The sequence below is a fragment of the Carcharodon carcharias genome, chromosome 20, assembly GCF_017639515.1.
Source record: "Carcharodon carcharias isolate sCarCar2 chromosome 20, sCarCar2.pri, whole genome shotgun sequence".
In the NCBI taxonomy this organism is placed as follows: Eukaryota; Metazoa; Chordata; class Chondrichthyes; order Lamniformes; family Lamnidae; genus Carcharodon; species Carcharodon carcharias.
In genome coordinates, this window is record NC_054486.1 from 38,855,770 (window position 1) to 38,879,545 (window position 23,776).

The window sequence follows — 23,776 nt, forward strand, 5'->3', positions numbered from 1 at the left end:
AGGCCATCATCTTCAACCTCTGTCATAAGCAGCAATTCCTTGCAACAGATTTAATTTCTTCCCCTCCTTCCCAACTATACTCCAAATCTTGTTCAACCTAAGACACATCCACAAAGTCCACATCCTATTGACCACTCTCTTCCAATACATAACATTATCCACCTCCATTTGGAGCTTAGACCATCCAATAGTAAAACTCTTATCCATGATTTGATCAGATCCAGAATCAATTATTCCAATCCTCCATGTTGTCCAAGAATGTGCCATTCTTATAGTTAACTTGCCCATCATCCTGTCTCTTTACTGACCCACAACTCACACAGGTTCTTTGCTTCCCCCAATAAATTATATTTGACTTCCCTACCCAAAATTTCATATCACTGTACAGCTTTGTCCCAGTCAAGATGTTTGACCCCTTTCTGAAAATTTAGTACTTCTCAAAATCCAGCTTCTTAACTAAACTTTTTGTTGCCTCTACAATCTATCTTCCTGTTTCCCCATCTACTTCGCTTTGCAAAGTGATATTTATTTTAAATTATTACTTAAAAACAAACAAGTTCAATTAAGCAGACCTGTCTATCTGAAGTGCATGAAGTCATCACATACATGGGTTGCAAGGTTTCCCAGCAGTTAATGCAAACCTCAAGAATTCCAAGAAAATAAAATACAGTGAACCATTGGATGAAAAACAGAAATGAAGCAGAGACCAAAATGGGCACATTACTGAACAATAGAGAGCATTCCTCACTGAAACGCTCTCTGATGCAGCCAACAGGAATGCCGCGATTAGCAGAAAGTAAAGTCAGAAAGCTTTTAGGAGGAGAACGTCATGAGTTTTGCGGATCACTGGGGGGGGAAATTAACATCAAAAAGGTTTCGGGGTTGGGACCACTAATGTCAAATTTTTCAGGCTGGAGATATGTCAAAGATTTCAAGGAGGAGATCAGTGTCGGAGTGTTGTGGGGGGCTGATGTCAGAAAGGTTTCAGGGTGGGGAGGCTGAGATTAAGTAGGGGAATCTGGTTCTCATTGTTTACCACAAATTTCCAGTTCAACTGTTTGACTAAAATGAACAGGGAGTTATAAAATTTGGTACTAATAAAGTTCAACACACCTGCTGAACATCAACAAACTTGGCCTTGTTTAAAAGAACACATTAACCAAGTCAAATTGTCCAGACTCAATCATTGCAGCTTTGTACTTTTTGAGCTGGTGAAGTGGCAAGGCGAACAATATTTTTACAAATCATATGCTGTCAACAATCACATTAAATATGTGCAGTCCCTGTAATTTAAGGGTTAGAACAATTGCTTCACAAAATCTGGAAGTAGGAGGGAGGGGTGTTGGGGGTGATTCTGTGACTTGACTGTAAAACAAACCAAAATGTGACTGGAGCCATTACTCACATGTGACCATCAACTCAGCACTTGCACTGACTGAGTGAGAGCCGCTATACACGTTGCAAGTATAAGTGCCAGAATCTCCCAACTGAACATTGTGCAAAGTCAAAGTACCATCCGGTGAAATGTAGATGTGCTCTCCATCCGTTCTTAGAGCGATTCCATTCCTGTTTTAGAGAGATAAACAGGTCCTAAATTGCTTTTTGCTGCAATTGTTCCTCTTCCGTTTATAGGTGTGCTCTTTGGAAATGATAGAATAATCTTTTTTGGATAAATCATTTGCTTGTTTGTGGGGGAGTAGGCGAGGGAGAGAAGAAGGGGCATAATAAATGATGAAACTGTTTTAGCAATAGAGTAGGAAATGAATTTGGTCTTCAGTTGATGATTGTTCATACCACTTCACACTCAGTTGGGGTGTTAGATATTAATGAGGGATGCCTCACAACAATGGAGAATTACTCGATGGGGGAGTGAATGAAAGGAAGCAAATAACATCAGGAGTCCCACCCAGCCAATTAAATACTTATTGAAGTGTAGTTACTGTAGTGATATAGGAAATGCAGCAAGCCAATTTGCAAAGAACAAGATTTCACAAACAGTGATGTCGGTCGAGGGATAAACCTTGACCAGGACACCGGGATAACTTCCATCCCTCCCACACTGTTCTTCATCAAGAACAGTGCCATGGGTTCTTTTATGTCTACACATAAGAGGCTAGCAAGGTCTCAGTTTAACATTTGATCCAACAGATGGCACCTCCAACAGTGCAGCACTTCCTGAGGACTGCATTGAGACTTGAACACAAGTGCTACCACTGCTTTGCACCATGGCGTGCAGATTAGATGATGGAAAAGAGTCACTAATTGGTACCAATCATGAGGTCAATGGGATGAAAACTATTTAAATCTCCTCCCCTCATACAGGGTCAAAGTGTGCTGTGCTTTGGTTTATTTCACATTATCCTTGTTACCTTGTCCATCGTATATTGGCATTAGCAGCAGACACCACACATGGAAATTCTGCTGTTCCTCCTGAGGCCACACGTAGATTCTGTGGAGGTGTTGTAATCTTCAGCTCTCCTGATGAAGACAAAACTCATGTTAGGTTTTTTTAAATCTTAATTAATTTTATTTGCTATTTCTCTTGGCATCAGGAGAAAGGGAATGCCCACTAGACAGCTGGAAACTTTGCCATGCTGCTCTTGTCACTGCTTCCCTGGCAGGGATGAACACAGCAACAGGAGAAGTTCTCTTATCCCACTTTGAGACTGTTCCATCTACAAACCTCCCAGAGAACTGAGAAATAAGTTCTTAACAGCAAGACATGATTCTGCCACGCACGGTCAGGATTATCAACATCTTTTAATCATCAAAAGAAAATTGCAACAGAAACCGGCAGCAGATTTCTATTAAGCACAGGGAGGGTTATCCCTGCTGGGGCTGAGGTCCTCATTGCAAGAATGCAAGGAGATGGGTGGGAATGGGTCCATATACAAATTGCAATTAAAGCATGTTCAAGGGCATGTTTTCTGGTCAAAACATCCTAAGCGACATAACTTTCTGTACGAAACTCTCTTGCAGTTCTGCCATTTTCCAGATCTCTGTAAAATCCTTGTAGGTATCAACAATGTTACATTTCACAAGGAATAATAAGTTTCATACCAGGCTTGATACTGCTCCCCAGGAAGCTGAACTGGGATAAAACACATGCCAATCCTATAAATGCCAACACATTATCCCCAATATCACCCGCATATCATGGCTGTTCTGGGTGCAAGTAGAAGGTGTTAAAGATATAAACACGACAGATAGGAAAAGAACCTCTGGTCCATCCAGCTTGACCCTGCATTGTGTATTCATGGCACTCCCCACCCATCTGAAACCAGGAAGAAATGTAAAACCATATAAAATCACAGACCAATTTGGGAGAAAAGTGACCTAAACTGAAAGGATCTCCTCCAAAATGAAGCCGCAACCAACCCCAAAATGATGCTATAAAAATAACTGAAAGAATGACATGTGCTTTAATTAATTACACAAAATCAAACTGTAACCTTTCTCATACAATCCCAGTTGCAGGTTCTGGGTTTTTATCCATGCCAATTAAAACACAAGTTAAATTTAAATTGGCTGAATTGGTTTAAGTTCATGCACAGACAACTGATGCTGAGCCAGCGGCTAATCACGCTAGTGAGTGAGTCACCTCCTATTGGCAACCCTGAGTTTTTCCAGCGTGTAGCTGAGTCAGAGAGACCAGGGATTTCTTAGTTTGATCCCCAATTTGTGAAGTGATGGATCTCAGTTAACAGTAGGCAACCTATCATTAGTCTCAATGTCCCTATTGTGGGGAAGAGAAAAACTGGCCAGGATTCTTGCTCCTCATCGCTAAACTACCTCTCAGGTAAAAGTAAAAGGTCCCACAACATTATTTCAAAGAGCAGGGAGTTCTAGCCAGTATTATCACATTGTTGTTTGTGGGGTTCTTGCTGTGCATGAATTGGTTGCCACGTTTGCTACAGTACGACAGTGACTACACTTCAAAAGTGCTTCATTGGCTGTAAAGTGCTTTGGGGTCATGATAGCCCCTATAGGAATGCATGTTTGTTAAGCCAAAAAGATGGTACATCTGACAGTGCTGTGCTCCCTCAGTACTGAATGGGAGTGTCAGCCTGGTTTATGTGTTCAAGTCCCTGGAGTGGAGCTTGACTGAACCAAGGCTGAGCTAGGCTATCAGTGCAGGCAATGGGATGGGGGGGTGGTGAGAAGAGGAGGCATTCAAGCATATTTGTAACACAAGCCAACTTTCTTGGCTCGTTTATTACAAACCTTGAGCAGTGTGAGGGAGAAACCCCCACTGGCTGGATATAGCAACACAAACTGTGTGTGCTTAGAACAATCTTCCAAAACTAAAGTAGTCTTAAAAATGCAAAGTTGACCTTAAGTTCCACCACCATCCTTTGTACTGGTCCCATATTGTTGTGAGCAACAGAGACGTATTCCCCTACATCGCTTCACTACAGAGATAAAGCGTAAAGACTGGTCATCCAGCCGACTGAGGTGAGGCCTGGTTGCCAATTCTTGTGCCGTTTCTCTCCCAGAACACCTGTGGTCTTGGCAATCCTTCAGCTGGGCAGGTCAGCTGTGCAGAGAACCCAACCCGAGCTTCAATCACAGACAAACTTGGTCGGATGTGAGCAGCAGCTGGGCACAGGGAACAGCAGAAGAGACAAATCAAATATAGAATGCCCAATGTTCCCCAAGAGAATCATCTGAGGTTATAGAAACAAACTAACCAGCTTATCAATCAACATCATTCAGGTTTTTAAAAAAAAAATACAATAGTGATCTAAAGAGTTTATTCTCTACAGCAAAGGGAGAGGAGGGGTTGATAAACAGGGTCTCCTCATTGAGGTATTGAAGAGTTCACAGAATCATACAGCACAGAAGGAGGATATTCAGCCCATGCTTCCTGTGCCAGCTCTTTGAAAGAGCTATCCAATTAGTTCCACTCCCCTGGCTTTGTTTCAAAGAGAACAGTCCAAACTTTTCCATATCTCTCCTCGTAGCTGAGGTCCCACCTCTCTGGTAACATCCTGGTGAATTCCTCTGTACCCTTTCTAAGGCCTTTGCATCTTTCCTGAATAACTGCCACCATATTCCAGCTGAGGCCTAACCAGTGATTAATAAAGTTAGAGCATTATCTCTTTACTTTTATAATTTATTCCTTTATTTATAAACCCTGAAATCATATGCTTCTTTAACTGCCTTATCAACTTGCCATGACAACTTTTAGGATTTGTGTAGAGGGAAACCTGTGTCATCTACACATTTTCAAAATCATGCCATTTACGGTAATACTGTCTTTCCATGTTAGCCCTCCCAAAGTGCACTGCTTCACACTTATTGCACTGAAATCCATCTATCAAGCTTCTGCTCATTTTACCATCCTGTCTAGCATCCTGAAGTCAACAAAATTTAAATAAAGGGGTAAATATTGGAATGTGGAAGGACTGAAGTCACAGAATCTCACAGTGCAGAAGAGGCCCTTCGGCCCATTGAGTGTGCACCGACACGTGAGAAACACCTGACCTATCTACCTAGTCCCATTTACCAGCACTTGGCCCATAGCCTTGAATGTTATGACATACCAAGTGCTCATCCAGGTACTTTTTAAAGGATGTGAGGCAATCTGCCTCTACCACCCCCCAAGGCAGTGCATTCCAGACCATCGCCACCCTCTGAATTTCATTTATTAACTCATATTTTTCCAAGTATCACAGAATCAGAGTGCAGAAGAGGCCCTTCGGCCCATCGAGTCTGCACCGACATGTGAGAAACACTTGACCTACCTACATAATCCCATTTACCAGCACTTGGCCCATAACCTTGAATGTTATGATGTGCCAAGTGCTCATCCTGCCCTCCCAGGCAGCGCATTCCAGACCGTCTGGGTAAAAATGATTTTCCTCACATCCCCTCTAAACCTCCTGACCTTCACCTTGAACTTATGTTCTCTCATGGACTGACCCTTCAACTAAGAGGAACAGCTGCTCCCTATCCACCCTGTAAATGCCCCTCATAATCTTGTACACCTCGGTCAGGTCACCTCTCAGTCTTCTCTGCTCCAACGAAAAGAACCCAAGTCTATCCAACCTCTCTTCATAACTTAAATGTTTCATACCGGGCAACATCCTGGTGGATCTCCTCTGCACCCACTCCAGTGCAATCACATCCTTCCTATAATGTGGCGATCAGAACTGCACACTCCAGCTGTGGCCTCACCAAGGTTCTATACAACTCCAACATGACCTCCCAACTTCTGTAATCTATGCCTCGATTGATAAAGGCAAGTGTCCCATATGCCTTTTTCACCACCCCACTATTATACCCCTCTGCCTTCAGAGATCTATGAACACACACGCCAAGGTCCCTTTGTTCCTCAAAACTTCCTCATGTCATGCCATTCATTGAATGCTTCCTTGTCAAATTACTCCTTCAAAAGTGTATCACCTCTCGCTTTTCTGGGTTAAATTCCATCTGCCACTTATGTGCTCATTTGACCATCCCGTCTATATCTTCCTGTAGGCCAAGACACTCAGCCTCACTGCTAACCACCCGGCCAATCTTTGTGTCATCCGCAAACTTACTAATCCTATTCCCCCATATAGTCATCTATTTTGTTTATATAAATGATGAATAATACGGGATCCAGCACAGATCCCTGTGGTACGCCACTGGACATGGGCTTTCAGTCACTAAAGCATCCTTCTGTCATCACCCTCTGTCTCCAACAACTAAGCCAATTTTTAATTCACCTTATCAAATTACCCTGTGTCCCATGTGAATTTGCCTTCTTTATACGTCTCCCATGTGGGACCTTGTCAAAGACTTTGCTGAAATCCATATAAACCCCTTCAACTGCACTACCCTCATCTAAACACCTGGTCACCTCCTCAAAAAACTAAATCAAATTTGTTAGGCATGACCTTCCTCTGACAAAATCATGCTGACTATCCCTGATCAAACCTTGCCTCTCCAAGTGGAGATAGATTCTCTCCTTCAGAATTTTCTCCAATAGTTTCCCTACCACTGATGCGAGACTCACTGGTCTGTAGTTCCCTGGCTTATCTCTCCAACCCTTCTTAAGGAGCAGAACCACATTAGCTGTTCTCCAGTCCTCTGGCACTCCCCCATGGCCAGAGAGGAATTAAAAATTTGGGTCAGAGCCCCTGCGATCTCCTCCCTTGCCTCCCTTAGCAGTCTGGGACACAAATTATCTGGACTGGGGATTTGTCCACTTTTAAGCCCGCCAATGCCTCCAATACCTTGTCACTCCCTAAATCAATTTGCTCAAGAACCTCACAGTCTCTCTCCCCGAGTTCCATACCTTCATCCTCATTCTCTTGGGTGAAGACGGATGTGAAATATTCATTCAACACTCTACTAATGTCCTCTGGCTCCACCCATAGATTGCCTCTTTGGTCTCTTTTGCTGGTTATCCTCTTTCCATTGATATGCTTATAGAATACCTTGGGATTTTCCTGACTTTTATCAGCCAGAGCTTTCTCATATCCCCTCTTTGCTCTCTGAATTGCTTTCTTAAGCTCCACCTTGCACTTTCTGTTCTCCACTAATGCCTCCGCTGATTTGCTCCCCTTGTACCTGCTAAAAGCCTCTCTTTTCCTTCTCATTGTATCCTGAATATCTCTGGTCATCCATGGTTCTCTGGGCTTGTTACTCCTTCCTATCACCCTAGAGGGAACATGGTGAGCCTGTACCCTCCCCATTTCCTTTTTGAAAGCCCCCCCACTGCTCTCCTGTAGATTTCCCCAAAAGTAGCTGTTCCCAGTCTACCTCGACTAGATCCTGCCTTATTTTACTAAAATCCGCTCTCCCCCAATCCAAAACATTTTTTTGCAACTTATCTATTTCTTTGTCTATAACAAGTTTAAATTGTACCATGCTGTGGTCAGTATCACTAAAATGCTCTCCCACCACCACCTCAGCCACCTGTCTGGCTTCATTCCCCAGAATTATGTCCAGCACTGCGCCGTCCTTTTTTGGACCCTCTACATATTGACCTAATACGTTCTCCTGTACACATTTCAAGAAATCCACTCCATCCAAGCCCTTAACACTATGTCCATCCCAATTAATGTTGGGAAAGTTGAAATCACCTAATATAATTACCCTATTATTGTTTTTACACACCTCCACAAATTGTGTACATATTTGCTCCTCAATTTCCCGCTGACTATCTGGGGGTCCATAATAAACACCTAACAATGTGGCAGGCCCATTTTTATTCCTAAGCTCTACCCACAAAGCTTCATTCGATCCCCCCCCCCACCCCCCCCAACCCTTCCAAGATATCTTCTCTCCATACTGCAGTCAACCAATTGTGATTCCACCCTGTGTGAATAATAATCTTTGATGTGGTCACAGGTCAGACACTCATTTGTAAAATGAATCTCAGTTCCAACATTACCTCTATAAGAGATTCCAAATATCAAATCACACAGGTAAAAAATGACTGGCCACAACACAGTCACTCAGAGGCAGACTCTTACTTTGACATTACTTTGCGACACTAGTCAGCACAAGTAAATGAGATCATGCAGGAGTCACTAATTCTATTTTTAGATCTGTTTTTTTAAAGAGATTCATTGGGCCACCTTCATGGCACTAACAGTGAGATGGTAATCTCAGTCTCTGGGAAGAGTGGAGCAGAGGATTGGGGCTCCCAATAAGGGAGTTGGGATTACTTTGGGAAGATTCCTATAAATATATTTTTTGAAACAGAATTGGATTTGCAGGCTTCATGATTAGCACAAGTTTAGACCCGAACACAACACCATAAGAACAAAAGAACATAAGGAAATGAACTGTTGACGAGTGTCAGTGAGTGTCAATGATCTGATTGTGTTTCCCAATGCTACATTCTGATTAGGAAAGTACACACTAGCTTAACTCAAAAATAAGTTTTTCAAATAAATAAATCAAGATGTTATTAAGGGGAGTGGAGGTACATCGAAACTGGCTCTGCAGTCACTTTAACAATAAATGACTTACATCAATTACCAGGAGGAAATTTTACACATGGGGAATGAAAGTCTGAACTAATCCACCAAACTGGTTTGCAAGAACACGGCGTACAGAGGTCTTCAAAGCACAGGTGGAATACTAATAGGACAGACTTCTTTCGGCCAAATGACCTTTTGTTCTTGACTTTTCTAACATTCTTACTGTGTTCATACTAGTGCAGGGATTGAAGGCAACCTGTGAGAATCATGGATAAAGAACATTTGCACCAGGATTGTCTAATTGCCAAAAAGAGAATGTTTTTCAGGAGAGTTTCTCAAATAAAACCTTAGCTTAGGAATGACCTCTTAGCACATTCATACAAGGTTGATCTGTCCATTATTTTGAAAAGAGTTTACAGTACCATTAATGGATAGGTTTAATGTTTCAGATCAAAACTCCCAATGCAAAAACTGTACCTTGAACCTTAAGCTGAACTTGACGAAAATCCTGATCACGTCCATTAGATGCGTGACACGTGTACAATCCAGCATCTTGTTCTCGAACCCAGTTGATTGCTAATGACCCATCTGAGTGCATGACGTGCCTGTATGTGAGAAACAGCAAAATCAATACAGTTAACAGGTCAGCAAAAGCCAGCTCAGGAGACAATCATCCCTGCCTTCCCTTCCATTTTGCAATTCCAGAGCAGTACTGAGGGAATGCTGCACATTCAGCGGTGCTGTCTTTCAGAGGAGATGTTAAGCTGTGGTCCCATCTGCCCTCTCAGGTGGATGTAAAAGATCCTATCGCAAGGAAGGGCAATTGAGTTTACCTCCACATCCTGGTCAATACTTATCCCTCAACCAACATCTCTAAAACATTATCTGGTCATTATCACATTGCTGAATGTGGGAGCCTGCTATACACAAATTGGTTGCCCCTATTACAATAGCAACTATACTCCAAAATGCTCCATTGGCTGTAAAGCATTTTGGAACATCCAGAGGTCATGGAACATGCTGTATGAAAGCAAATCCATTCTTGTTTTTTTAAGTTTCTATTGACCATTCTCACTCAACCACAAGCTGAGTAACAACAAAGTGAACAGTCAGCAATTATCAAATACTCCACATTCAACACAGCAGTTGCTGTCCTGCAAGAACAACGTCCATATCACCTGTGGAAAGGTTTCATAAAGGGGGCTAGAAACCTCATATAGATGTTCTAGCATTTGGCACATCGAGTTATAGAATTCTAGAAGAAGCCTTCTAGCCATAGCTATTATCAGCTAAGCCCTTTAACTTAGAATAATTGGACCAACCTTACTGAATATAATGGCCTTCCATCTTTGTGCCATTCAACAGTACGAGAGGGGGAAGCATCAACCTTGCACAGTAACCTCACGGTTTGCCCTGGCCTTGCATCCACCAAGGAAGGATCACCTCTTTCTATATTTAACCTGGCACAGGAAATAAAGTTTGTTGAATCTTAAATTTATAAAACAATTCAAATACAGTTAAACTGTTGTTTTTAAATTGAATAATTAATGGCAGGTGATTTTCAAAGTTATGCCAATCATTAGGAACTGATACGGTCCTCTATGAATGTAAAATATATACCCTTAGGCGGTGTCCATGTATTAATTTATATAGACCATGTAGTACTTTATAATGCAGAATGCATAATTCTGATGCTAAGTTGTCCTTTTAAAGGCTGCGAAGTCTAAATGTTGTTAAGCAAACACTGCGTGAGGTCATGCCTAGAGTGAGGCAACTTCAAAGGCTGGAAATAACTGCACCGACTTCATTCATTTTCCACTTTGTAGTCATACATTCTGTTCATGTGGAGGGTAAATACTAGTGTGGACTGGTTAGACCGAACAGCCTGTTTCTGCGTTGTAATTCTTACTTAAGCAAATCTATGTTAATTTGTCTGTTCTTTCTACAGATGCTTTCTGACCTGCTAAGTGTTTCCAGCATTATATGTTCTTACTTCTGGAACATTCTGATGGCCAGCGTACTAAAGATGCTGAGATTGATAGATTTTTGTTAGATAAGGGCATTAAGGATTTTTGTTAGATAAGGGCATTAAGGATTAAGGAACCAAGGGTTGAGGGGGTTGGTAGATTGAGTTAAGGTCAGCCAAAATCTAACCAAATAACAGAACAGGCTCGAGGTGCTGAATAGTCTCCTCCTGTTCCACAGTTCCTCGATGAAGAATTCAAGCAGTCAGAACACGGCTGTGTGCCAGACTAGGATAGCTGGTATACCGAAGGGATGAGTTTCAATCAGTCACCTTGGCTTCTGCCGTGTTCGACTGTTGAATTTTGTTTTCAAGTGATAAGCATAAATACCATGGATGTCTTTGCATTGTATATTAATTAGTCTGCATCCGCCTTGGCAAATCCTAGTGTGAACACCAGATCCCCAGCCTCTGCTCCTCACACCAAGTACTGCTCGATGCAAAAGTAAATCAGAGCATGAACTGGTGCAAGTTTTTGGTTTTCTAACTTGTGCTCTTGTCAAGTGAAGCTCAGCATTGGGAGAGAAGCCTCACAATTTTGGGGTCTGGGTTCAACTGCCCAACACTAATGTCTACAGCAACTTGATGAGCACAAATTCATAGGATCTTACAACACAGGAGGCCTTTCAGCTCATTGTGCCTGTTCTGACTCTTTGAAAGAGTTATCCATTTAGTCCCACTACCCTGCCCTTTTCACATAGCCTTTAAAATTCTTCCTTTTCAAGTATTTCTTTAGTCCTCTTTTGAAAGTTACAATTGAATCTGCTTCCAGCACTCTTTCAGGCAGTGCATTCCAGATACGTAACAACTCTCTGCATAATAAAACTGCTCCCCTGCCATCTGTGGTGAAGAATATAAGAAATAGGAGCAGGAGTAGGCCATTTGGTCCCTCAAGCCTGCAGCACCATTCAATAAGATCATGGCTGATCTGATTATGAACTTAACTCCACTTCTCCTTCTGTCACCTATAGCCCTCAACTCCCTTGTTGAGCAAAAATCTGTTTAACTCAGCCTTGAATATATTCAATGATCCAGCCTCCACTGCTCTCTTCCAAAGACTAATGATATTCTGAGAGAAAAAAATTCCTCTTCATCTTTGAGGCCCCTTATTTTGAAGTTGTTCCCCCCTAGTTCTAGATTCCCCCATGAGAGGAAATATCCTCTCAGCATCTACCCTTTTCAGCCCCCTCAGAATTTCATATGTTCCAATAGATCATTTCTCACTCTGTACTTATTGCACAAGATAAGAGCTCATGGAATTGGGGTAATATACCAGCATGGATATAGGATTGGCTAACTAACAGAAAACAAACAGTTGGGATAAATGACTAATTTTCAGGTTGGCTGAAGAATGCTGTAGTACAGAGGGATGCAGATGTTCTTGTGCATGAATCACAAAAAGTTAGCTCACAGGTGCAGCAAGTAATTAGAAGGCAAATGGCATGTTAGCCTTTATTGCAATGGGGATAGAGTAAAAAAGTAGGGAAGTCCTGCTCCAGCTGTACACAGTTGTCACATCTCACTAGGAATGGTGCGCTGCAATATCAAGCCTCACTGCTCCCCTTTTGTGAAAAGTTTGATCAATTCACCTAATTGTTTAATTTAGGTTAACAGAATACGAGCGCCAGATTTGTAAACTTAATAAGTAAATAACTGTCCATTGAACAATCTGTCATTAACCAATGGCAAAAGAAAGAAATATGAACTGGTAATTTCTAACTCTATAACCTAAACTCTACCCCTTTTTAAATCCCTATACACACACGTACACCACACATAATACAAAAACATGGATTTTAAGGGTGGGATAAAACAATTCAATAGCACAAATTCTGGAGTACAGGATTCAATGGGCTGATTTTGATCGATGTCTTCCAAATTCCTTTCAGTTCTTTGTTGATGACACGTGGTGGTCTTCCAGCACTTTCAGTCTTTAGTTCACTGGTTGAGCACTTGCCTTTCAATGTCTCTAACAGTAATTTTCCCTTTGCCTCTTGACAGGGGTTTTCAGAGAGAGAGCAGATTATAGAGATATGAGGAGAAAAAACCAACTAGCTATTATTGTAGAATTACTGGAATCTTACACACACAGGAGATAGAAGTTTTAGATCTTTTTCATTTCAGGCTAGGAGCTATTCAGCTGCACTGCTCTCATACAAACACTGGTCACCTGGTCAGCAGCCAAGTAAAACGTTGTTGCCAGGCAGTTCCCCATTAGACCAGGCTCCTCCTCGACACCATCCTGTCCTTCATGGCACACATATCCCTCACACTGTTCCAGTGGACATGTCCTTCAAACTGCAGCCATTGTAATTTTAATCCACAGTCCAACAAAAATAAAAAAGATATGTTCTTTACATCACACCTACAGTACTCTGTATAGTTTTGGTCTCCTTACTTAAGGACGGTTGTACTTGCAATTGGAAGCAGTTCAGAGAAGGGTCACTAGGCTGATTCCTGGGATGGAGGCGCTGTCTTATAAGGAAAGGTTGAGCAGGTTGGACCTTATTGAAGCATATAAGATTCTGAGGGAGCTTTACAGGGTGGACGCTGAAAAGATGTTTCATCTTGTTGAGGAATCTAAAACTAGGGGGCACAGTTTAAAAATAAGGCGTCTCCCATTTAAGACAGAAATGTGGAGGGATTTCTTCTCAGGGGGTTGTTAGTCCTTGGAATTTTCTTGCATAGAGAGTAGTAGAGGCTGGATCATTGAATATACTGAAGGCTGAGTTGGACAGATTTTTGATTGAAAAGGGAGTCGAGGGTTATGGAGACAGGCAGGAAAATGGAATTAAGGCTACAATCAGATCATCCATGATCTTAATGCATGGTGGTACAGGCCTGATGGGCCAAATGGCCTACTCCTGCTGCTATTTCTTATGATGTTATTATGATCTACTGTGTCAAGCTTCTACCCTGTTAATGCTTCAATAAGATCACCTCTCATTTTTCTAAATTCCAATGAGTATAGACCAAACCTGCTCAACCTTTCCTCATATAACCTCATATCCCAGGAGTTAACCTAATGAACCTTCTCTGAACTGCTTCCAATGCAAGTATATCCCACCTTAAGTAAGGAGACCAAAACACAGTACACAGTACTCCAGGTGTGGTCTCACTAATGTCCTGTACAATTGTAATTGTAATAATTGCATTCCTCTTGCAATATAGACAAACATTCCATTTGTCTTCCTCATTACTTGCTGACCTGTATCCTAATGTTTTGTGGCCTACCCCTGCTCCGAATTTCTATGTTTATGTGTTGATTCATGTACAAGAACACTCAAATCCCTCTGTACTTCAGTTCCTACATTTAAATAATATTCTGACTTTCTATTCTTCCTACAAAAGTGGACAACCTCACATCTATCCACATACTCCATCTGCCAAAGTTTTGCTCACTTACTTACAGCCTATCTCTATCCCTTTGCAGACTTTTTGTGTCCTCCTCACAATGTGCTTTCCTATCTATCTTTGTATCCCAGGTTGTTAAAGGAAGCCAATGGGAAATAGTGTATACTCTGAGGATCATTTTCAATCTTCACTAGATACAGGCAAGACCCCAGAGGATTGGAGGTCTACAAATGTTGTACCATTATTTAAAAAGGGTGCGAGGGATAGGCCAGAAAATTATAGGCTGGTCAGTCTGACTTCAGTGGTGGGCAAATCATTAGAATAAATTCTGAGACACAGGATAAACTGTCACTTTGAAAGGAACAGATTAATCAGGGATAGTCACCCTGGTTTTGCCAGGGGAAGGTCCATGTCTTAATAATTTAATCAAATCTTTTGAGGAAGTAACAAGGGTGATTGATGAGGGTAGTGCAGTAGATGTTGATTACACGGGTATTAGTAAGGCATTTGACAAAGACCCACATGGCAGACTGGTCAGAAAAGTAAAAGTTCATGGGATACAGGGGAAGGTGGCAATTTGGATCCAAAATTGGTTCAGCGACAGGAAACAGTAATGATTGATGGATGTTTTTGCAAATGAAAGTGGTTTCCAGTGGCGTTCCACAGGGCTCACTTACCCAGGGTTCAGTGTTGGGGTCCTTGCTGTTTGTTGTATATCATAATGACCTGGACTTAAATGTGGGTGGCACGATTGAGAAATTTTCTGATGACACAAAAATTGGCCGAGTAATTGATAGTGAAAAGATGTCTCCAGAATATTTTATCAATGGTTTGGTTAAGTGGGCAGAAAAGTGGCAGATGGAATTCAAACCAAAGAAGTGTAAGGTAATGCATTTGGGGAGGGCAAACAAAGTTAGGGAATACACAATAAATGGGAGGATATTGGGAGGGGTAGAGGAAGTGAGAGAACTTGGATTGCATGTCCACAGGTCCCAGAAGGTGGCAGGACAGGTGGACAAGATGGTAAAGAAAGCATATGGAATGCTTTCCTTTATTGGACCAGGTATTGAATACAAAGGCAGGGATGTAATGCTGGAACTGTTTAAAATGCTGTTTAGACCAGAGCTGGAATTTTTTGTACAGTTCTGGTTGCCACATTACAGGAAGGACATAATTGCTCTGGAGACTGTACAGAAGAGATTTACAAGAATGTTGTCAGGGCTTGAAAACTGCAGCTATGAGGAAAGATTGGGTGGGCTAGGATTGATTTCCTTGGAAGTGAGGAGGCTGAGGGGTGACCTGAATGAGGTGTACAAAATTATGAGGGGCCTAGATAGAGTAGACAGGGATGCCCTGTTTCCCTAAGCAGAGAGGTCAATTACCAGGGGCATAGATTTAAGGGGATGGGTAGAAGGATTAGAGGGGACATGAGGTGGGCATCACTGCCTGGAATTCACTGCCTGGTTTGGTGATGGAGGCAGAAACCCTCAACTCATTTAAAAGGCATCTGGACCTGCACCTAAAGTACCTGCAAGGCTACGGACCTGGTGCTGGAAGGTGGGATTAAAATGGACTGCTAGATTTTAAGTTTTTCAGCCGGTGCAGGCACAATCGGCTGAATGGCCTCTTTCTGTGCCATGAGTTTTTTATGGTGCTATCATCAAATTTGGCTACAATACACTTCACCAAAGTCATTAATATAGATCCTAAATAGTTGAGACCCCAGCACCAATCCCTGTGGTTCACCATTAGTTACAGTTTGCCCAACCTGAAAATGACCCTTTTATCACAACTATCTGTTTCCTGTTAGTTAGACTTAGAAGATTTCTTGCATCTAGAGATGCATGAGCCAGACAAAGCACATGCTTATATCTGTTTTCCATAGCCTTTTTTTTCTAAGATGGGTCACTAGCCTGAAACTAGAGGCTACAGCTTGAGGGGGCCAGGGGACTCTCACACCCTTAGGTGTATTAGAAGGATTTGCAGGTTGACAATCAACCTGTTTGATCATTTTATAAACTCACATTCCGTGGTCATCAAGTCCTGAAATGAGACTCAAACCTAGAGCCTTTGGCTTAGATGCAGGGATGCTACCTAATGCTACTCCTCTGTTAGTCAATCCTTTATACTTGCTATTATCCCCAACCCCATGAGCTCTTATTTTGTGCAGTAACCTTTTATGTGGCACCTTATCAAATGCCTTTTGAAAATTAAAACACTATATCTACTGGTTTCCATTTATCCACCCTGCTTTTACATCCTCAAAGAAGTCTAATAAATTTGCCAAACACGATCTCCCTTTCATAAAACCATGTTGACTCCGTTTGGTTGTATAATGATTTTCTAAATGTCCTGTTACTACTTCCTCAATAATGGATTCTAGCATTTCTCCAATGACAGATGTTGGCCAAACTAGCCTATAGTTTCCTGCTTTCTGCCTCCTTCCTTTCTTGAATAGAAGCATTACGTCTGCAGTTTTCCAATCGTTGGTACCTTTCCAGAATCCAGGGAATTTTGGAAGATTACAACTAATGCATCCACCATCTTATTAGCCTTAGGATGCAGCCCATCAAGTCCAGGGGACTTGTCAACTTTTAGTCTTATTAGTTTTCTTGTACTTTTTCTCTAGTGATAGTGATTGTTTTAAGTTCCTTCCTCCCTTTTGCCCCTTGATTCTCTACTATTCTTGAGATGCGTTTTGTGTCTTCCACTGTGAAGTTTCTGCCATTTTCTCATTTCCCATTATTAATTCCCCAATCTCATCCTCTAAGGCACCAATGTTTACTTTAGTGCCTCTTTTCCTTTTTATATACTTGTAGAATCTCTTACTGTCTGTTTTTACATTTCTTGCTAGTTTACTTTCATATTCTATTTCATTATCTTTTTAGCCACCCTTTGCTGATTTCTAAAATTTTCTCAATCTTCTGACCTACCAGTAATCTTTGCAGTATTGTACACCTTTTCTTTCAATTTGATACCATCCTCAATTTTCTTAGTTAATCACAGATAGTGCATCCTTCTCTCAGAGTTTTTCTTCCTCAATGGATTATATCTTTGTTGAGTTATGAAGTCTCTCCTTAAATGTCTGGTGCTGCTTCTCCACCATCTTACCTATTTCAGCCTATTTTCTAAGTTCACTGTAGCCAACTATCTTGATAAATTTAAATAAAGGCAGTTATAAAGGTAACACATTAGTTTTTCACCCTCAAACTGAATGTGAAATTCTATCACCTTATAATCAATCTTGCCTAGGGGATCCTTTACTCTGAGATCATTTATTAATGCTGTCTCATTACACGTTACCAGGTCTAAAATAGCCTGTTCTCTGGCTGGTTCTGGAATATATGGCTCTTAGAAACTGTCCTGGATACATTTTATAAACTCATTCTTGACTCTACTTTTGCCAATTTGATTTGTCCAATCTATATGAAGGTTAGAATCACCCATGATTATTGCAAGACCCCATTATTTATTGATGTGTACTCTCTCTTACAGTGTAGCTACTGTTCAGGGACCTATAAACCATCCAATCAGTGGCTTTTTTCCCTATTTCTTACCTCTTAATAAATTAAAGTGCCTTTAATTCTGTCTTCTTGCCCTTTTTGCTGGTGCACTCATAGGTTTGTACAACCTATCCCTTTCTTTCACACTATGATTGTCAATCCCCTATATTTAATCTGCACTATTGTCTTGTCCTTTATTGTTAACTTTCTAAATCTCCCCTCACATGGACTCTCTCTTCCAGCCCCCTCTTCCCGCCTCCAACTTTTTATTTTAAAGCCCTTTCTTTGGTCTCATTTATATGATTCACCAGAATATTGGCCCCAGCATGCTTCAGGTGAATGCTGTCCCAATCTGTACATCTCCCCCTTTCCCCATTACTGGTGCCAGTGCCTCATGAATTGAAACCCATTTCTTCCACACCAATCTTTGAGCCATGTATTCAACACTCTGATCTTGTTTACTCAATGCCAATTTGCTCATGGCTCAGGTAGTAATACAGAGATTATTACTTCTGTGGTTCTGGTTTTTAGTTTAGTCCCTTGCTGCTTATACTCCTTTAGCAGAGCTTCTTTCTTAGTCCTACCTACATTGTTGGTACCTTCATGGAGCACGAGAACTGGATCCTTCTACACCAGCCGTGAGGGTTTGTCCTTAACCCCGACACCAGGCAGGCAACACAGCCTTCAAGACCCATGCTCTTGGCTGCAGAGAACAGTATCTATCACCCTGATTATACTGCTCCATGCTACAACTACATTCCTTTCTATTTCCTCCCCTCAACCCATACCACTTTGCTGTGGTCAGTTTGCTCATCCTCCCTGTACTTCTCACATAGGCTACAGGGTCCTCAAACCTGTTGGATAAGTTGGAAAGGGCTGAGGTTCATCCAGTGCTACCTTCTGGATCTCCATACCTGCCTCACTCATAGTTACACCTCCCTGCCCCTCATCATGGACCAAATCTGAAGGACCTAAGCTAAGGGGTGTAACTGCCTCCTGGTTCTTTCGCCATTATTTGAAATCTGCATCCTCTGGTTGCTGAGCCTCCTGTCAGTAGAAAGAATTTCTTCTAATTTACTTTATCAAAGTCTTTCATCATTTTTATGTATTTAAGAAAAACACAGAAAAAAGATACAGCAATTTGTTAGTATATAACATAGTAACAACAGCACTACCTGTAAATGGGCTGTTCTGGTTGCGGTTGTACAGATTCTCTGTTTGGAGGCAGATAGGACCCGGAATGACGTCCTGTGTGAGGGACCCACCAGTGTGGTAATTCGGCGGGCATGCTAGTTGATTCACTGTGGGTGCTCGATCTCTTGCACTGACTCAGGCACTCTTCCTCTGTGCCAAAGTTGTTCTTGTTCCCATGGCATCCTCCGTACCAGAAGCGGTTACAGAGCCCAGCACCCGGGACAAAGAACCATCGGACTGTCCAATCTGTGCATGGGCCGTTGGCACTCATTAACAAGCACGTAGCTGGATAAGCTGCAAATAAATCCCCCACATCCCAGAAAGACAAATATTAGACATTTCACCGAGTATACCTTTAAGATCCTTAGATTCTGGAAAAGTCCCAGGGAATTAGAAAACAAATGTAACACCCTCATTCAAAAAGGGAGGGAGACAAAAAACAGGTAACTATGGGCCAGTTAGCTTAACATCTGTCATTGGGAAAATGTTAGAATCTATTATAAAGAGTGTAATAGCAGAGCATTTAGAAATACATAATCCAATCAAGCAGAGTCAGCATGGCTTCATGAAGGGGAAATCATGCCTGACAAATTTATTAGAATTCTTTGAGGAGGTAACAAGCAGGATAGATAAAGGGGAACCAGTAGATGTAATATAATTAGATTTCCGATAAGGTGCAGCACATAAGGCTACTTAATAAAATAAGAGCCCATGATGCTCTAACATCCATGTTTAAATTTGGAAGATCATTACATAGAGTCCACAGCTCTGTAAACTTGAGCTCATCCAAAATTCTGCTGCCCATACCCTAATTCAGTATCCTCGGCCATCTTCACTCCATCTCAGCTTTTCTGCAGCAGAAACCTTCATTGACGCCATTGTTACCCCTAGACTTCATTATTCCACTGCACTCCTGCTGGTTTCCTACTTCTTACCCTTCATAAACTGGAAGGCATCCAAACCCCTGCTGCCTGTGACTTCACTCACACAAGACCCATCCACCCATCAACCCTGTGTTTGCTGACTTACATTGGCTTCCAATCAAGAAATGCTTCAATTTTAAAATTTACATCCTTCAAATCTCTCCATGGCCTCATCCTTCACTATCTCTGTAACCTCCAAAAATTCACAACCCTTCAAGTTACCTGTACTCCAATTCTGGCCCATTGAACATCCCCGACTTTGATCATTCACCATTGGTGGGTAGGTGTTCAGCTGACGAGGTCCTAAACCCTAGAATTCCCTCTCTAAACCTCTCTGCCTTTCCACCTTTAAGCCACTTCTTAAATCTACCAAAATTTGGTCATCTGTTGTAATATTTCTTTACGTGGCTTGGTGACAAATTTTTGCCTGATAATTTCTCCTGTGAAACTCTTTGGGACATTTTACCATGTTAAAGGTGCTATATAAATGCAAGTTGTTGTAGCAGCTTCAAGGACATTTGGTCTATTCTGCACTTATTCACCAAAAGGAACCAGTACTCTGGTCAGTGAGGGAAGTGATTTTGTATGAAAATCTACAATAAGGGCACATTGATCTGTAAGTAATCCCCAAACAGAGTTTCTCAATCTCAATCTCAACCAGCATATTCTCAATCAGTAAAAGCACAAAGCACAGGCAGCTTTCTGCAGAGAAGGGTGCTCATTTGCTCAGTTTGCATGCCCCCAAGCAGTTGTTTTCAGAATGCAATAAGCAGGTAATTACAGCAAGTCCCACACCTGATTGGAATAGAGAGAGGCAACAGAACGGGAAGACAGAAGTGTGATTCTCACCTTCAAACAGCCATTAAATAACTGCATCTTTTGTAAAGCAGCTCCAAAAGGTACTACTTACGGTGCCTGGGGCTACTCCTGCAGCCTTCACCATTTGGTCCTAATGCAGATGTAGATTCATCATGGCAGCAACCAAACATGGAACTCCGACACTCAACTGATGGATTGTCCCTAACAGTGAGCTGTGATTCCTGCATTAAGTACATAAAGTAGCTGCTGAATTCAAAATATGGAGATATATATATAAAATAGTGCCTTCAATGGAGTAAACATCCCAAGGCACTTCACAGAAGCGTCAGACAGAATTTGACACTGAGCCCATAAGAAGATATTAGGACAGATGATGAAATGCTTGATCAAAGAGATAAGTTTTAAGGATTGTTTTAAAAAGGAGGGGCAGAGAGGATTAGGGAGGATTTTGTAGAGCATAAAGCTCAGGCAGTGGATGGTGCAGCTACCAATGGTGGAGCAATTAAAATCGCTCAAGAGGCCAGGATTGAAAGGGCATAGATATCTTGGAGACTTATAGGAGATTAGATGGATAGGAAGAGGCGAGGTCATGGAGGGATTTGAAAATAAGGAATGAGAAATTTATCATTGATGGGTTTCCGGACAAGGAGTCAGTGTAAGTGAGTGAGCACAGTGGTGAAGGGGAATGGGATATGATTATGTTATGTGTCTCGTGGTGGACATATTGGACAATGTTAAGCTAGGAAGTCCAAAAAGGTCTTGGGTTCAATTCTTGGTCTATGATGTGTTCATGGATACTGAAGGTGCTACAATTGGATAAGTAGTGCTGATCATTGCACTCTTCCTGAAGGTGTGAAAGAGGACATGTGATGAGAATAAGATCAGGTTAGGATGGATACTCCCCCGGAGGCCAACACATACTGTCCAGTCTCACACAAGGATGGGTGCGTCTGGGAAATCACACAAAGCAACAAGTCACAAGATTCAAGAGATTTGGAAAGTTGGTACAAGGGAAGTGAAGATGTAACAATAAAAATGAAAATTTGTATCATGAAGGAAACAAATTGTTGCCCAAGTATTTTCATCTGGTAAGCTTTCCATTTCAGTGCAAGACCAGTCCAAACTCTGCCATTGGTTTCTTTTGCTGTTCAATTGTTGAAACATGTTAGAATGACTTGCAGAAGCCACCGAATTAGAAAGAGTCACTAATATACTCACAAAAATTTGTTGATCATTTTTATTGTAATAATCATCTGTTGAATATCTTGAGCACCCATCCTGGTTATATCCTCTTGCTGATGTCACTCCATCAGGGCAGCATCCATACCTGATCATTTCAAAAAATATCATTCCACCATTTAGAATAATGGTTCTCAAACTTTTCTATCTGTGGAACACTGAGGTGGGGCCACATTCACCTACCGGCCCTACCCCAACAGCTTTCGCCCGCCACTGCAAAATTGTCATGAGAATCAATGGGAAGAATGGAGTTCATTTTGATGAGGCACCAATGAGGTGATGTCTGGTTCCAAACTGGAGAGCTTCAATCTCATAGCAGGCTTCACATTCAGCCTCTTCCTTGTTTCAGCCCCATAAATGTTGAATATCTGATCTCGGAGTTGTATATTGTAACAGTACATAAGCCTTGCTTATAAAATAATATTGTTGTTGTTTGCACTTAATGACAACTCATGCATCCAGGAGTCGGTTGTGGGATGCCACATGAATTGGGGGTGGTAAGGATTGCTGGCCAGTTTCTCGCATCACCTTGGCTGTGGCATTGCACAAGTGACTTGAATTTTGGACCAGTCTGTGGACCACCTGGGGGGCCCTTCACTGTCAGAACCATTGATTTAGAACATATTCTAAATGTATTATGTGTGATGGAAGCAGAGACCAAATGGAGCTCAATGATTAAAAAATATTGTATGGGCACTTACGAAAATAAATTCGTAGTACTGCAGGGATAGAGAGGGGAAATGGACTGATTGGATTGCTCTTACTCAATGGGCCCAGTGGCCTCCTTCTGTGCTGTTATTTGAGAGGAAAAAGCTGGAATCAGATGTAACGGTATTACAGTTTAATAAAGGCAACTACAGAGGCATGAGGGAGGAGCTGGACAGAATTAACTGGGTGATGAGCCTAGCAGGAAAGACAGTGGAACAGCAATGGCAGGAGTTTCTGGGAGTTATTTGGGAGACACAGCAAAAATTCATCCCTAGGAAGAAGAAGGATGCTAAGGGGAGGACGAGGCAACCATGGCTGACAAGGGAAGTCAGGGACAGAAGAAAAGCTAAAGAGAAAGCATACAATGCGGCGAAGAGCAGTGGGAAACCAGGGGATTGGGAAGCCTACAAAGATCAACAGAGGACAACTAAAAAAGAAATAAGGAAGGAGAAGATTAAATATGAGGGTAAACTAGCCAGTAATATAAAAGAAGATTGCAAGAGTTTTTTTTAGATATATAAAGGGTAGGAGACAGGCAAAAGTGGACATTGGGCCGCTGGAAAATGACACTGGAGAAGTAGTAATGGGGAACAAAGAAGTGGCGGAGGAACTGAATAGGTACTTTGCGTCAGTCTTCACAGTGGAAGACACGAGTGACATCCCCAAAGTTCAAGAGAGTCGGGGTGCAGAGGTGAGTATGGTGGCCATTACTAAGGAGACGGTGCTAGGAAAACTGAAAGGTCTGAAGGTGAATAAATCAGCTGGACCAGATGGATTACACTGAAGGAGATAGCTGAAGGGATAGTGGAGGCGTTCGTGGTGATCTTTCAGGAATCACTGGAGTCAGTGAGGGTCCCAGAGGACTGGAAAATCACTAATGTAACCCCCTGTTTAAGAAGGGAGTGAGGCAAAAGACGGGAAATTACAGGCCGATTAGCCTGACCTCGGTCGTTGGTAAGATTTTAGAGTCAATTATTAAGGATGAGATTTCAGAATACTTGGAAGTGCATGGTAAATTCGGGCAAAGTCAGCATGGTTTCATCAAAGGGAGGTCATGCCTGACAAATCTGTTAGAATTCTTTGAGGAGGTAA

At 41.8% G+C, this 23,776-nt stretch overlaps 1 protein-coding gene across 1 annotated transcript in view; it reads right to left on the reverse strand.

Moving 5' to 3' along the window:
• The window catches only part of LOC121292273 (papilin-like), a 42,095-nt gene that overhangs the window by 10,745 nt on the left and 7,574 nt on the right, over positions 1–23,776 (reverse strand). The window contains exons 4-10 of the mRNA XM_041214103.1: positions 21,956–22,064; positions 20,829–20,958; positions 18,977–19,289; positions 10,244–10,381; positions 9,399–9,526; positions 2,370–2,478; positions 1,406–1,566 (exon numbers count right to left, since the gene is read on the reverse strand). Coding sequence (XP_041070037.1) covers positions 1,406–1,566; positions 2,370–2,478; positions 9,399–9,526; positions 10,244–10,381; positions 18,977–19,289; positions 20,829–20,958; positions 21,956–22,064 — 1,088 coding nt within the window. The remainder of the gene's footprint in view (positions 1–1,405; positions 1,567–2,369; positions 2,479–9,398; positions 9,527–10,243; positions 10,382–18,976; positions 19,290–20,828; positions 20,959–21,955; positions 22,065–23,776) is intronic.